Below are 13,792 nucleotides of genomic sequence, written 5' to 3' on the forward strand. Positions count from 1 at the left end.
CCACGTGCTCGCGTGTGTATGCACATATGCACATATGCACATATGCACAGCACCTAACGCAGACTCCCCATGTGGAATGCACAGCACTCATCTCCCCAGGGAAGTGTGTATGCTGACGTAATGATGGCTGATAGTAAAGGTGGAGGTATTTGAACGATATTTTGTAGCACAACATTTTGCAAGCACTGCTTCTCATCTTACAGCTTCTCCCATGGCAACGACCCTAGTATTATCCTGCTTCCATGACAACCCTTAGTGAATCTGGTTTGACCTTCACCAGTGATTCAGTGTCTCTCCATCCACCTCCATTTTTTTTCTCTGCAGCTTAGTCTCTCTCATTCCCTTTTCAGCAATGCAAACTTCCACTTTTTTCCTGCCCTATAGCCTGCATTCTGTTATTTATTTATTTTTTTTTCTGTCCACCCGTGTGGGCGTTGCATGGCTACTGTTACACAAGCAGTCAATGCATCTACACAAGCTGATGTCATACTTCAGGGGACAGTCTGTTCGTGTGCACACAAATCCAGCTAACCATGGTTCCCACCCTGACTCAGTACTTTTAGCTACCAGGCATGTGGCTGCTTGTTGCCGAGCTGCAGGTGCAGATCAGCCTAAGCTCCCCTACCAACAAAGAAACTATTGTTTTCTCTCAGCCGTGGAAAAAGGCGAGGTTCAAGTGAGCTAGGAAATATTGATACATTAATGGCACAGGTTTTTTTTTAAAGATGTTTGTGTGTAAGACTTTGCTTATTTCTGTGTAGTGCTTTTTCTTACTGCAGTAAACCTGTCAGGTTACTCTTATCTGGTATGCGGGTATTTGCCTGACAGTCCTTACACAGGTTGGGTCATGTCTGCCAAATATTTTCTGGATGAAACAATAGCGTTGCAAAACGCATTTGAATTTTCTTCATTATGCCTCTCAAGTAATCGTTGATTGAATTATGTGATGCCTCAACACACTTGAAGATTGCAGTCCAATTTTCTGTTACTGTTGATGTGTGCTGTGATATTGAAATTGCCATGGTAACCATTTGCATCTCCAAAATGTGATTTTTTTTTTCTTTTTTTCTTCCATGCTTTTGCATTGTATATTATACATTATAGATTACAGAAGATGATCACTTGCAGACTCAAGTAATTCTTCAACTTTCTGGGCTCTTGCAAACACCTGTTCTCCTGCCAGTGTGTGCTTTTGTCTGCAGTACAGTGATGGGTACTCATTAGTTAATTGATCCAGCTAGTTGAAGCAGCCAACAGGGTCTCTAAGCTCTTAGGGCTGTGATCAGGGATGTGTAAGCTGCTTAGCAGACCTGCTGGGAACTGAGAGGATACTTTGACCTGCTTCTCTGCTCTTGTTAGGCATAAGATCAGCAAACAGGTTGAACAGGTTGGCAAACGATGACCTCATCAGGGATAACGATTCTACTTAATTTGGATAGTAATGGACAAAAAATTGTCAAAGAATGAGTTTGCTGTACATATCTAAAAGTTTACCAAGTTGGTTGAAGTTATGTCATATCATCTTTTGCCTGGTTACAAAATACAGTGACCAAACCAAATGCACTTCTTGGCTCCCACAGAAAACTCTGCTTTTAAGTCTTCGAGGCCTCTTTTTTTTCTTTTTTTTTTTTACAAAACTTTCTTCCTTCCTTTGTTGACTTCATCATGTAACATAAATGTATAACACCTGCATTGTGGATAGATGGCATGGCTCAAGAAATTTTCACTTTGTGCATCCAACTCCTGTCTACTCCTCTCATTCCATTTTAGTCCATTTAAGGTTTCAGCCATATATCATATTCAGATGCCGTTGCTTCAGAGCCATCATTTTTAAGGAACAGCAGTAGGATACGATGTGTGATAAAGCTGCATCTTATAACCATTGTTTTGTTGCATCCTACAACTATGTCTTATAATTTCTGTCACAAGAGCAAACTAGTTTTCTGCAATATATTTATTTTAGAGAGCACTACAAAAAAATGAATTGCTTGAATTGAAAAATACAGTGTAGTTATCTGCTTACAAGTTGCAGTAATCAGAAAAATCAGAATCAGAAATCACTTTATTTTGACAAATGTACAATGTACACAGGAATTTGACTTGGTAACAGCGCCGCAGAGCAATAAAATAACAAATTAGAAATGACAATTAAAAAAATATGGTAAGTATAATATGTACAATTTCAATTAACAGAATTTTCAGAATGTAAATCCATCCATTTTCTGCAATCACTGATTTCAATTCAGAGTTGGGGTGGGAGCTGGCGCTCATCCTTGCAGCAATTAGGTAGGAGGTGGGGTACACCACAGGCAGGTCACCAGTCACTCTCAAGGCCAAATGAGATAAACAACCTTTCATGCTCACACTCACCTCCAGAGTAAATTTAGAATCACCAAGTAACCAAGCATGCATGTTTTTTGGAAGGTTGGAGGAAGCCTGAATACCCTGAGAAAAATCACTCGTGTTGAACGAGGAACCTTCTTGCCGTGAGGTGACAGTGCTAACCACCAAACTAACGTACAACCCCAAGAATCTAAGTGATAAGGGGGCTAAAGTAGTTTTAGCTGTTTGTCAAAGCCCTCTATCCCTTACATTTTCTTGGCTAACTTTTCAGACTAGAAAAGGATGTTAGTTGCATATTAATAGCATTTTCCCCTTCTTATCTGGTCTAACGTACCAACTTCTCTCTCTCACGGATTTCTGTAAAAAAAACATTTTTTTTTTTATACCTCCATGCCGATAAAGTCAATTCTGTCATGACCACTTTGTCAGTTAGCACGTGGCTTGCTTTCTGCTGAGATGGACACCACTCCAAAGCCCTTAGGGGCTTTAAGTTTGTACTGAAACCATTTCAGCACGAGCTCTGAATACAGTTGTAAAGCTTTTTAAGATGGGCTGAGATGTGCTCTTAATAGGTCAGCGTTCAAACGAGGACTCAGCAGGGGAGTGTGAAATGAGCCAGAAAAAAAGTCTGACATTAGACGTCAGCATGCTGTTCTCACTCAGTTCTTTAATATTTCTTTTTCAAAAATGGTTGCAGAATTATAGTGATAGATAATATTTTGTCTTTGGCTTTTTTAGCCATGCTTGTAATTCAGTAAAATTAATTTCAATATAAATGATGCTGCTCCACAAACAGAAGCTAAAGTAGGAGCCGTTACACCTTTTATTCACATTAATGGTTGCTCTCTGAACTCTTATCGACTCCCTAAAGTCTGCTTGGGCAGAATGTAATATCTTGGACACAGCTGAAGGGGCTTTGCACCTTCTGATCAGGGAAATATGTGTGTCTCATTTTTCTGTACATGTAGATATCTCACTGTCTTTCCACCAGGTCTTTATTTGTGTGTCCTTCGCTCAATGTGGCTCTTTGTTTTCCTTTTCCTGTCAATGCACTGCATATTCAGAAGACGCAGCCTGTAGGTATATGACAGTTAAATGCTCAAAGCTGCATGCCCCCTCCTTATTGTTCTGTTTTGATTATTTTTTTTCTTATTCATTTTTTATGGAGACTTCAACCTTTCTTTAAGATCTTAAGTTGTTAATCTAAAAAAAACAACTTTTGTTTGATCTCCATGAGACACCAATACTCCAAGATCAAGATTGTTCCGTTTTTCTTTTAATTTTCTTTTTCGATTCTTGAGTGTGATGTTGTTTTAGTGTCTGTCATCTTGTAACAAACCTTCATCATGTTCATCATTGTCCCACCTACAAGTCACTTGTCCTATATGTTTGTCTTTTTTACTGCATGGGCTTTGCATGCTGGGGTCTCTGTTTTTCTCTCTTGCTTCTCTTTTTTTCTTTTTTTTTTTTTCCCCTCAAGTTTCCAAGTCCTCTCCTGTCAGTTCTCTGCTTCTGTTATGGAGTATTCATGTGCTTCCTCCATGTCTCTGTTTCTCTGTGTGCAGGGGATGTGCTGTTCCAGATGGCTGAGGTTCACAGACAGATCCAAGTGCAGCTAGAAGAGATGGTTGGTATTCTGAGCTCAAAATGGTTATTAGTTGAGTTTTTTTTGGGTTTTTTTTTTAGGACCAATGTATATAAGAAATATATTGAAAGACTAGGGAAAATATTTCAACAATTAATCTAATTTTTGAGCCCTGTTGTATTCCTGGAAAAATTTGCTCAGCAACAACATACATTTCTTCCGCAGCCTATTATTTATTAGTTTATTTATTTAATGTTAGGTATATGTTGAAGTCAAGTTAATCTAACTTTCTGTGATTAAAGACAGGTTGACACATTGACAAGGAAAGCAAGGAAATTGACTGACTTATCAAACTGAGTCGGACAGATCAATATATTCAGTATACATTGCTGTCCTATGGCAACATTAATTATTCAGTACAACTTAAACGTACAACTGTTATATACTTTGCTCTCTTATTGCGGTCATATCAGAATAACTTGACTGCAATTTAATTCAGTTTGACATACATTCATTTCACACAGCGCTCAAAAGCCAGCTGTTACTAGGTTTTTGATCAGTGTTGGGAGGATACTGTATAATTCATTATTTAATGGTTAAAACTTTTTCTCATGCTGTGTGAACTAGGGTTTTTGTGCTTTATGTTGTTTTTCTAATTTTTTTGTTCCTCCCCAGTTGAAATCGTACCACAATGAGCTGCTCTCTGAGCTTGAGAAGAAGGTGGAGCTGGATGCTCGATATTTGACTGTGAGTATCTAAATTTGACATTTAGTCTCCCTCGTACAATCCTGATGAGTGCCTTCCACATATTCTATCATTTTAGAAATGTATGTAATGTTGCATTTAATCAATCTATTCCTAATTTGAATGACGTGGTAATAGAGATGGAGAGTGGGGTTAATCTGTTAAGATCTGATTGAAAGTGTTTATCTGCAACATTGCATGTCTAGTGTATGGTCAGTGTTTGACTAATTATAAGCCACCCCTCGTGGAGTGTTTGTACAAGTGTGTAAGTGCTGCGGAGTGGGTCTACATGTGATATCTTTAGAATGAGTGGGTTGCAGCCTGAGTGTAGAGCAGTACTGCTGTGTGTGTTTTTGGGGGGATGGGATAGCGTTACCATTATTTTATTATATCGCTAGAAGGACCATGTTATGTGCTGCTTCAGTTCACGGCTGCTCACTCACTCACACATTTATTAGAATATAGTTTTTAGAGATTAGATAGAAGTGTTTTCTGATTTAACAAGGCAACCCATCAGTAACATAAGATACTGTTACATCAGGTTCAGATGAAAGCCGATGTTATGATATAAACTCCAGGTAACCTCTGACACATCAAACAAGTTTGTGTTCAGTGCTCTGTAATGTGCATTGACAGAGAGAATAAATAAAAGGAATTTAAAAAAGGAAAAAGAATCCTCATACATATATCTTTAGAAACGTTTCCATTCAGGAACTTGTATGCTTGTATATCCTTGAGCTTTTAACATCTTGTACTTATTGTGAATTTTCTACAGATTTGCTACAGTGGCAGTCACACTTTAGAATTAATCATCAAAGTTTTACTCTGTTCAAAAAGACTTGAGGGAGAACATTGCGTTTCTCTAAACTCTAAAGTGATCCCTGTGGTGCATCACTCACTCTCTTTTCAGTCTCTGTCCAATTTGTTACAATTGACAGGGTGTTGAATGCACTGCTGTCTTGACCAGTGTTTGGTATGTTAATGTTGTTAAAAGAAACCAATTAGATAACAGGGTGTCTGTCATTAAAAAAGTTACTAGGTAGTTCACTAATTTATCTGCTGAAAAAAGTATCTAGTTAGAATGCTTTTGCTTCAACAGCTATGAACACTCCTTTAAAACACCTTGTGCACTTTGGTTATAATGTCTGAGTTCATCTACCTTCTAAAGATACTGACTCCACCTCTTCACATAGTCTATTTAATTGTATAATCTGAAACTCTTTAACCAAAGGAATGACAAAGTCGCCCCTTTACTAGTTTCTTATTAATTATTATGTTTACAAATAACATTTGAATTAAGCATGTGAGGCTTAATGCCTATACCCTAACAAATTGGAGGAGGTTAATAACGATCTTACAGAAAGATGCCAATTTTACAGTTGCTGGTAGCAGCTAGTAACAAGCTTGTTAATTTGCCTTGTGTAGAAGCTTCAGCTGAGTTTCAAAAGCCAGCCGTTGATGTTTTGTGGCTGTAGCACTTGCTTATTCAGAGCTGTGCAGTTGTGCTTGGCTTGCATTTACTACTTTAAATTTAAAGTGAAGTTCTGTGCAGCTGAAGAAAACTTGTCACCAAAGTGCAACTACCATGATGTTGTTCTTCCCCTTTTCACTCAAAAATTCAGAATTATTCCCTGATGTTAGTACAGTTCCCCCAGCCAGAGAAATGTGAGGACAGACAGCATTATAACGTATGCAGGAATGTTACGTGTTAATGAACAAAGGCGTAAGGATTTTAATTTTTTTTTAAAAGGAACAAATCAAGGAACTTTAATTCTTGGATTTTCAGAATCGCCTGTGACACCATCATTTTATCTGTCTCATTCAGTTTGGTGATGTTTTGCTACTAACACGTGATCAGTTTATAGAATAAAGTTGGTTAGATTTTGGTACTAAAACTACCTGTTTAGGAAAAGATTACTGTTCTAGCTTAAATACACACAACATTCATTATTGCAGTTAGCCCTGCATGCTGAAAAAAGACACAAGAGGATGAGTTGTGACAAGTTACCTGAAACAGAAACTGTGACAAGAGTCTGTCTTTTGTTTCACATAATTACTCTCACAGGATTTTACAACACACAGTCAGTCATTACACAAAGGTCAAAATGTGACAATTCCTGTAGAAACAAGCATAAGATTCTCTGAATGTAACCAATGTTCACCTACTGACCCCTGAGTTTCTAATCAGATTTAAGCACAATGATTAGCAGCCAGTGATTAAGAGGTATTGGTATTCTGGCAAAACAGTCCACCGGCTTTAATGACAATCATTTTAGTTCAAAGAACGATGTTTGGGATAACTTGTTTCTCACAGTATGTTCCTGCAAACATTTCACAATAGCCAACTAAGTAGCCTCTAAAGATTATTTACTGCATATGCAAGGGACTTTCCACCAAGAAGTTTTGGTTTCATAGAGTTAACTGGTAGACATCAGTAGTGGAGTGACCGGTTTGTTTTACTGCTTTACCTTGGAAGAGTATGAGGGAATGAAAAGATGACTCATTCATTGTTACTGTGTTATGAAGGTGCAAAGGCACAATTTTGTGTATTTTGTATGGAAATGTTTTGAATAAATAGACATTTTAGGGGTGGCTGCTGATTTGGAAAATGAATTATGTTGAAAGGTAAAATTCCAAATAATTTTTTTTTCTTCAAGTTTACTGTTTGGTTAAGTCTCTGTTTGAAGTTTTCAGTCCATCTCACTCGTACAGGACTTTACCACCCATTTCTGCTATTAAATCCAAATGCAGCATGTGTCTTACAGTTCGTCTTCCAGTGACAGCAGCAGCTTCCTTACTGCTCTTTCTCTGAATACTAAGAGAACACCTGCCTATATTCTCACTGTCTTGCAATATGCAAATACAGGTGTTGAACCCTGGTTATGAACGTTCCTCCTCCAATTTTGCCTCCCAGAGAGACCACATGAGCTTTCTCACACCAGACACTGTCACTATAGCAACAGAGCTGATGAAGCCTGGAATCGGTTGTTTTTTTCCTCAATAAATAATTAATAAAGCAAATTAAATAAATCAAGCTAAGTGGTTTGGTTATTCATTTGCAAAATATGATTGATTTCTGCTCATTTCACTATGTGATGTTTGATACCACATTGAGAGAAATGATCGGTTGCAGCGGATGTTTCTGGAGACTCGATCTTAGGCTGTGTTGATGTTAAATTAAACCAAGAGAACTGATTGGGAGTAAATGTAGAGCGTGTTAAGAATTACATACATTAATTTGTTCATTCTATAAGAGAGATTTCAGATGCTTCTTGAACAATAGAGTCAAGGAAAAAGTAAAGCGATTGAACAATCAGCGCTTTCAGCCTAACAGTGATATTCACTAGTTAATCAGAACATTTCAACCATCTGCTTTAAACTGAACGGCTCTGGCCCATTAGGGCAGGAGCAGGAGACCTGAGGGTGTTTTGTGATGTGCGCCTCTGGGTTGTTGACAATGAATCCTTTGGGTTTGCAGAGAGTTGCAGGGTGAAACCTCAGTGGATTGGGCCTCTTCGGGTACATCTCGTGGATGGTCAATCAGATTGGCAACCGTTACTGAGCAGATTTTCCTGTTGCTGTACGTTCCAAAATAACATCTCCTGGTTTCTCAGCAAAACTTATTGATTTAATAATTGGTTTTGTTATTGAGGTTGATCTGCGAGTGTCAACAAATAATGAAGGGGAAATTTTCTGGTTACACATCGAATTATTATTATTATTATTATTATTATTATTATTATTATTATTATTTTTAATATTGCTGTGACGGGAATGAATGTAGAAGCCGTTTATGAGCTGAAGCTTTAACTGAGAACCTTTGAGATTGAGATGTCGTTTACTTCTCAACTTCTTATTACGCAGCCCTTTTAATTTGTGGCTCTTTTGAAAGAGTCTAATCTTCTGTTTATAATGCTTGTTGCCCCCTTGTAGGCTGCCTTGAAGAAATACCAGATGGAACACAAGAGCAAAGGGGAGAGTCTGGAGAAGTGCCAGGGTGAATTAAAGAAGCTGCGCAGGAAGAGTCAGGGCAGCAAGAACCCCTCCAAGTATGGAGATAAGGAGATGCAGGTGAGCCTCTTTGTTTCTCTTTGTTTTTTCTTCTTTCTGGGTTTTTGCACAAAAGGTAACAACAGCAATTCTCATAATTATCATTACAGTTACTATAAAAGTGCATGATCTAACAGACGGGTTGACGATGTGTTTAAGAATTACATATATTATTCTGTTACGCATAAGAAAATGGCTGAAGTGCCCTGAAAACATAAGAGCAATTCTGCTCACTGCTACCATTTTGTTGTGTTTGTGTTCAGTTTTTGCATAGTTTCTGTGGTTGTGGGTGACAATTGGATTTGAGATTTATGAGTTATGTTGAAAATAATGGCTTTATTTTTTTTCATAAAGTAAAAACAACACAGCCAATATGGGGGAGGAATCAGAGGCAATGATATGTCCTGAGTGGGAGGGCAGATAGTGGAGGTTTGATTATGAATTGTGTGCCCTCCGCAGTCTTTATTACATCTACACACATACAGTAGTCGCATAGAAACACACACATACATGAACATGAAAATAGATTAAAGTAATTGATGTAATGAAGGTGCATGCACAGTTCAGCCACTGTGTTTCAGCACAAGGCTTTGATCAGGGATTAAAAGGATAAGTAAAAGCATAATGTTCACATACAGCAGAAAATAGGTGACACAGTTTCCGAAGTGTAGATGTTGCTAACGGTTTCAGTCACTGATATATCAAAACAATAAGCTCCCACCTGAGTTTTATGCACTTTAGTTGTATACATTTGTTTTCCATCTGGACTGGTAAAGTGACATGGCTCATTTGAGGAGTTACTGGTTTTGTGATATACATATTTAACTTACTTTAACAATCTTAAGGAGTCAGATCAAGAACAGTTCCAACTTGTCAAAATCTCTGGATGCAAAACTAAAGCCAGTGTTTGCATTATCACTCATGTTCCATAACAGAGCAGCCTCTGACAGAGCCTTTCAGGTGTAACTTTGAGGATTCGTAGTGAATATTGAGTGTTTGGTTTTCCATTACTCAACCACCTACTTGACAGAGGAAGCAGTAAAGTGTTGGCACACAAGCAATAGCAATTTCATTCCTTTTCTGCATGAACTCTTATTCTAAGTATTGGCTTCTTGTTGTTCAACTGTTTAGTCCCAGTGTTACAGGTAAACTAAGAAGAATTACACTGCAGTGAATTACTCAGATTTAACTGGGATTTTGACAAGGGACAGAGGCAAAAATGCCAAACTAACAGGTCATGGCTAGCATGGCTATTACTGAGCTGCCGTTGGTCTTGCTGTGAAGTGCAGTCAGCAGACTCAGGCAGACCAACACTTCAGAATACAAACCTTTCTGGAGCTCACTGGGTTTGAAATTTGCCAAGACTCTGGGAAAGGAACAGCTCTTCTGTCCACACAGTTTACATGCCGCTACACACTCAAACAAACACACACACACATCTTTCCAGGCCTGTCTGCGGTGGTATGGCAGTACTGGATTGATGTGACTGCTGTGTCACATCAAGTTTGTTCCACTGTATCAGAAATGCCTTGAAGAGATGCTGTTAATAAGTGTCATCATAAGGCGTCAAGATTGGCAGTATGCTCAACAGTTCCGCTTAGCATGAAGCACAGCTTAAAGTGTGATGAATATGTGGACTTTACACCAGTAAAGAGTTAAGTTACTACATACCTGCTTATTCAACCCCTTAAAAGTCTAATGGCCTGCCAGCTGGCTGTCAGCTGTTTTGTACACTGTTTGATTCAAACACAAGTGTGTATAAATAGGTGCACAAGTGATTTACGCACAATTGAAAAGCTGAGATTCTTGCGGTTTTGTCGGTGCAAACCATTTTGCAGTGCACTCACCACAATAAGTGAGTACGGTGAGTGCAAGAAACGTATAAAAACTCAATTTAACAAGATGGAGGCATCCCACCCAAAATTAGCAAAGATCAGACATTCAAATGCAAAAATCTTTGGAACGCTTCTCATATACATTTACAAAAATCTGTATAGAATATTAAGTTTTAGTGCTATTGGCATCAAATTTGAACGAGGATTTGAACCAAGATTTGACATTAGGCTGTTTGATTTCACTACAGTCATCTACAGGTGTCTGTTCATTAAAATCATTCAAATGTTTCTCTGGAGGAGCAAGAATATATCCAGCTAACACCAAATATTCAAAGTGTATCCCAATGTTTGTGCATGTTTTCATGTTGTTGAGATTTCCTGGTAATCTTCTGTAGATTTTTATGTGATATGCTACTGGATTTAGTAAATCACAGTCACGGGTCATGGTTTGTAAACTGTACATTTTCCCTGGCACAAACACTACAGCCTTAAAAAGGTCCTGTTCACAGTGAAATCAAAGAATTAAGAAAAAAAAACTAAACAAATGTGGCGCATTGTTTGCTGATAGATAAACTGCCTCAAATGGGCAAGATTCGAGTGCAGCATGATGTACTCAAAAATAGGTGAATTAATAAAAACTGAATAAATTTGGTGTTTTTGGTGTTATACTAACTTTAAAGGGACATCTCTTACACAAACAAGACACCATCTCTTAGGAGACCTTTCTATATTCAATCAAGCTACGCCATTCAGTCGGTTAGAGTGCACTGCCCTGTCAGTAGTATATGCTGTGTAGTCGCGTAGAATGTTTGTGTGCCGTTCTGGTTGAATCTGTTTAATGATAAATATAATGGACAACCAAGGATAGCTGTATGGTGGTGTGGTTGTTAGCACTGTTTCCTCACAGCAAGAAGGCTCCTGGCTAGGACTAGGGTGAGTTTGCATGTTCTCCCCCTGTATATGTGGATTTTCTTCAGATACTCTGACTTTGTCCCACCGTCCAAAAACATGCATGTTAGGTTAATTGGTGATTCTGAATACTGAAGAGGTGAGTCTACATGGTTGTTTTTCTGATTCATCTCTACATTGGTCTTACAATGGGCTGGGGACCCATCCAGGATCTACCTTACCTTTCACCAAATGGCAGCTGGAATAGGCCTGATTGGATTGAGCAGGTGTAGAAAAGTGATGGATGCATATCCTCAGAGGTTCTCACAGAACCCAAATCATGACATCTTGTGATTACAATGGCGTAGTGGAAATAAACAATACACAAACTAGAAGATCCCCTATCTACCAAAAGCTTTTATGTTCATCTTCAGTGCACCGTGAAACCAGATTTCATTATCAGAAGTTCATTTGATAGTATCTTGCTGTGAGATAAAGTAGCAGGGAGAATTGAGAAGCAGATTTACTGACTTCACTATCTCTCAGCTGAGTCACCAACAGAGGAAAAAAACAAGAAAAAACATTACTCTATGCATATTGAACATAGAGTAGTAGCATTACCCCATACTCCTACTGTGTCTGTATGACTGATCAATTGGGCCCATCTGTGCAGAGGGAAGGGCTCATCAGGCTGTGGACTCATAATACACAGCCAGTTAGTAGGAAAAAGAAAAATCAATCTCCCCTTCTCATTTTCAGCCTGCTCACTTTCACTGATCATATCACGGCTGTGGGCGTGTGAGAGAAAAGTCAACTCGTTTGTGCCTGAGCCCCACAGGGAGCACAGCACACAAAGAGAAAGAGAGCCCTGCACTCCCACAAGACCTGTGCTTCATAACGACAACCGTCCACCTCGAATAAATAGTTTTGATTTTGACTGGCTTTAGATTGTACACAGAGATGATTTCTTTCAGGCAGCTGGAGGCTGTTGAGAAAGTACTGGTAAAAGTTCCAAATTTGAGGACAGATCGTTCTCCTCCTCCGCCACATTTGTGATACTTAAGAAGATGGGACTAGGTTTACTTGTTTCATCTCCTCTCTTCTTTTTCTTAATTATAAGTAGATGTCTGAGCACAGTCTGGGAGCAATTTATTGAACGCTGCTTCTATCACTCTCAGCCTGCACTTCTGTGTCTGTCTCTTTGTCTTTCTTCCTTTCCCTTCTGCCTTGAGACACTTTCGCTGTGGCATGTCATCAATGGACAAGGCTTGTTGAAATGCTAATCACTTTGTTCTGTAGTTCATTGGAGGGTGGCACAGTTCTTTAGAAAGGGATTTTATTAAATTAAATTCCTTTCCACTGGATAGGCCTTTCGATAAGAGTTCGGACAGAGATGGAGCTCTGTTCTAAGAATTAAAGTCATGAGATGTTTGATTAACTCAGGATTTCTTCAGACCAGTGTCATAAGTTGGAAAAGAAAAAATCCAATTTTGGTTGCACACATCCATGCTTAATTCAGAGAACGTTGTTGGCGATGTAGGCACAATAAAACCTATGTAAAACTCACAGGTGCCTGAGGTGTAGTTGCTTTCATTGGTACCCTGGAGCATTGTGATACATTGCCTTTTAATCCAAAGAGTGCTGATGATGAAGGAACATAAACAGAACGGTAAACCTTGGTAGCTTGAAACTGTGCAGGGAAATGCTTTGGAATTCCCACATGAATACAGCATAGCATAAACAGTTTTGCTGCTGTGAACCCTGGTGTATTCTTCACTTTTCAAATGGTGTGAAAGCCTCTCCTCCCAGTGCTTGTAATTACTGGAAAATGTGTTGGTGTGCAGTGTAATGGAGTGCTGCTGAGTTAGGATTTTGTCCTAAATATGTCAGTGTAAGGATATGTGCAGTACGGGTGTAATGTTGATCAGTTAAATGCCTGAATGTAGGAGCTGCACTGATGCCTTGCAGTTTCCTTTTATATTCATAACCTTTGTAAAAACAAGTCATTCCAGCTACGATGTAACCCGAGGTCACTCAGAGATAATAGTGACTGGTGTCTGCTTGTACTTTTCCCTCTGCACTCATTGTCTTGGGTTACTTTGGTGACCTTTTGAATGGTTTGAGAAATGGGGCCATGTTGATTTGACAAAAGGCGAGTACATACTGGTTGGACCACTCCCATTAACGCTGGTTATGCAGACTCAGACTGTGAGTCAGACTGCAAAAAATAAAACGGGTCACTCCACCTGCAAGACAGAGGGGCATCCACAGATCTTTCATTGGGTCATTACACTGTATGGCTTTCTGTGACCAGGGACCCATTCACAATGCTTGCAGCTAAGGTATC

At 38.9% G+C, this 13,792-nt stretch overlaps 1 protein-coding gene across 5 annotated transcripts in view; it reads left to right on the top strand.

Moving 5' to 3' along the window:
• Window positions 1-13,792, top strand: part of LOC140273954 (BAR/IMD domain-containing adapter protein 2-like) — a 48,034-nt gene that overhangs the window by 21,533 nt on the left and 12,709 nt on the right. For all 5 annotated transcript variants that reach the window (XR_011908067.1, XR_011908068.1, XM_072369611.1 and 2 more), the window contains exons 4-6: window positions 3,909-3,970; window positions 4,604-4,675; window positions 8,606-8,743. Coding sequence is in view for 3 of the 5 variants with exons in the window: in XM_072369611.1 (XP_072225712.1) it covers window positions 3,909-3,970; window positions 4,604-4,675; window positions 8,606-8,743 (272 nt within the window). In the remaining 2 variants the exon portion in view is untranslated. The remainder of the gene's footprint in view (window positions 1-3,908; window positions 3,971-4,603; window positions 4,676-8,605; window positions 8,744-13,792) is intronic.

Source organism: Leuresthes tenuis, unplaced genomic scaffold (genome assembly GCF_036924035.1).
Source record: "Leuresthes tenuis unplaced genomic scaffold, fLeuTen1.0.hap1 SCAF_17, whole genome shotgun sequence".
In the NCBI taxonomy this organism is placed as follows: Eukaryota; Metazoa; Chordata; class Actinopteri; order Atheriniformes; family Atherinopsidae; genus Leuresthes; species Leuresthes tenuis.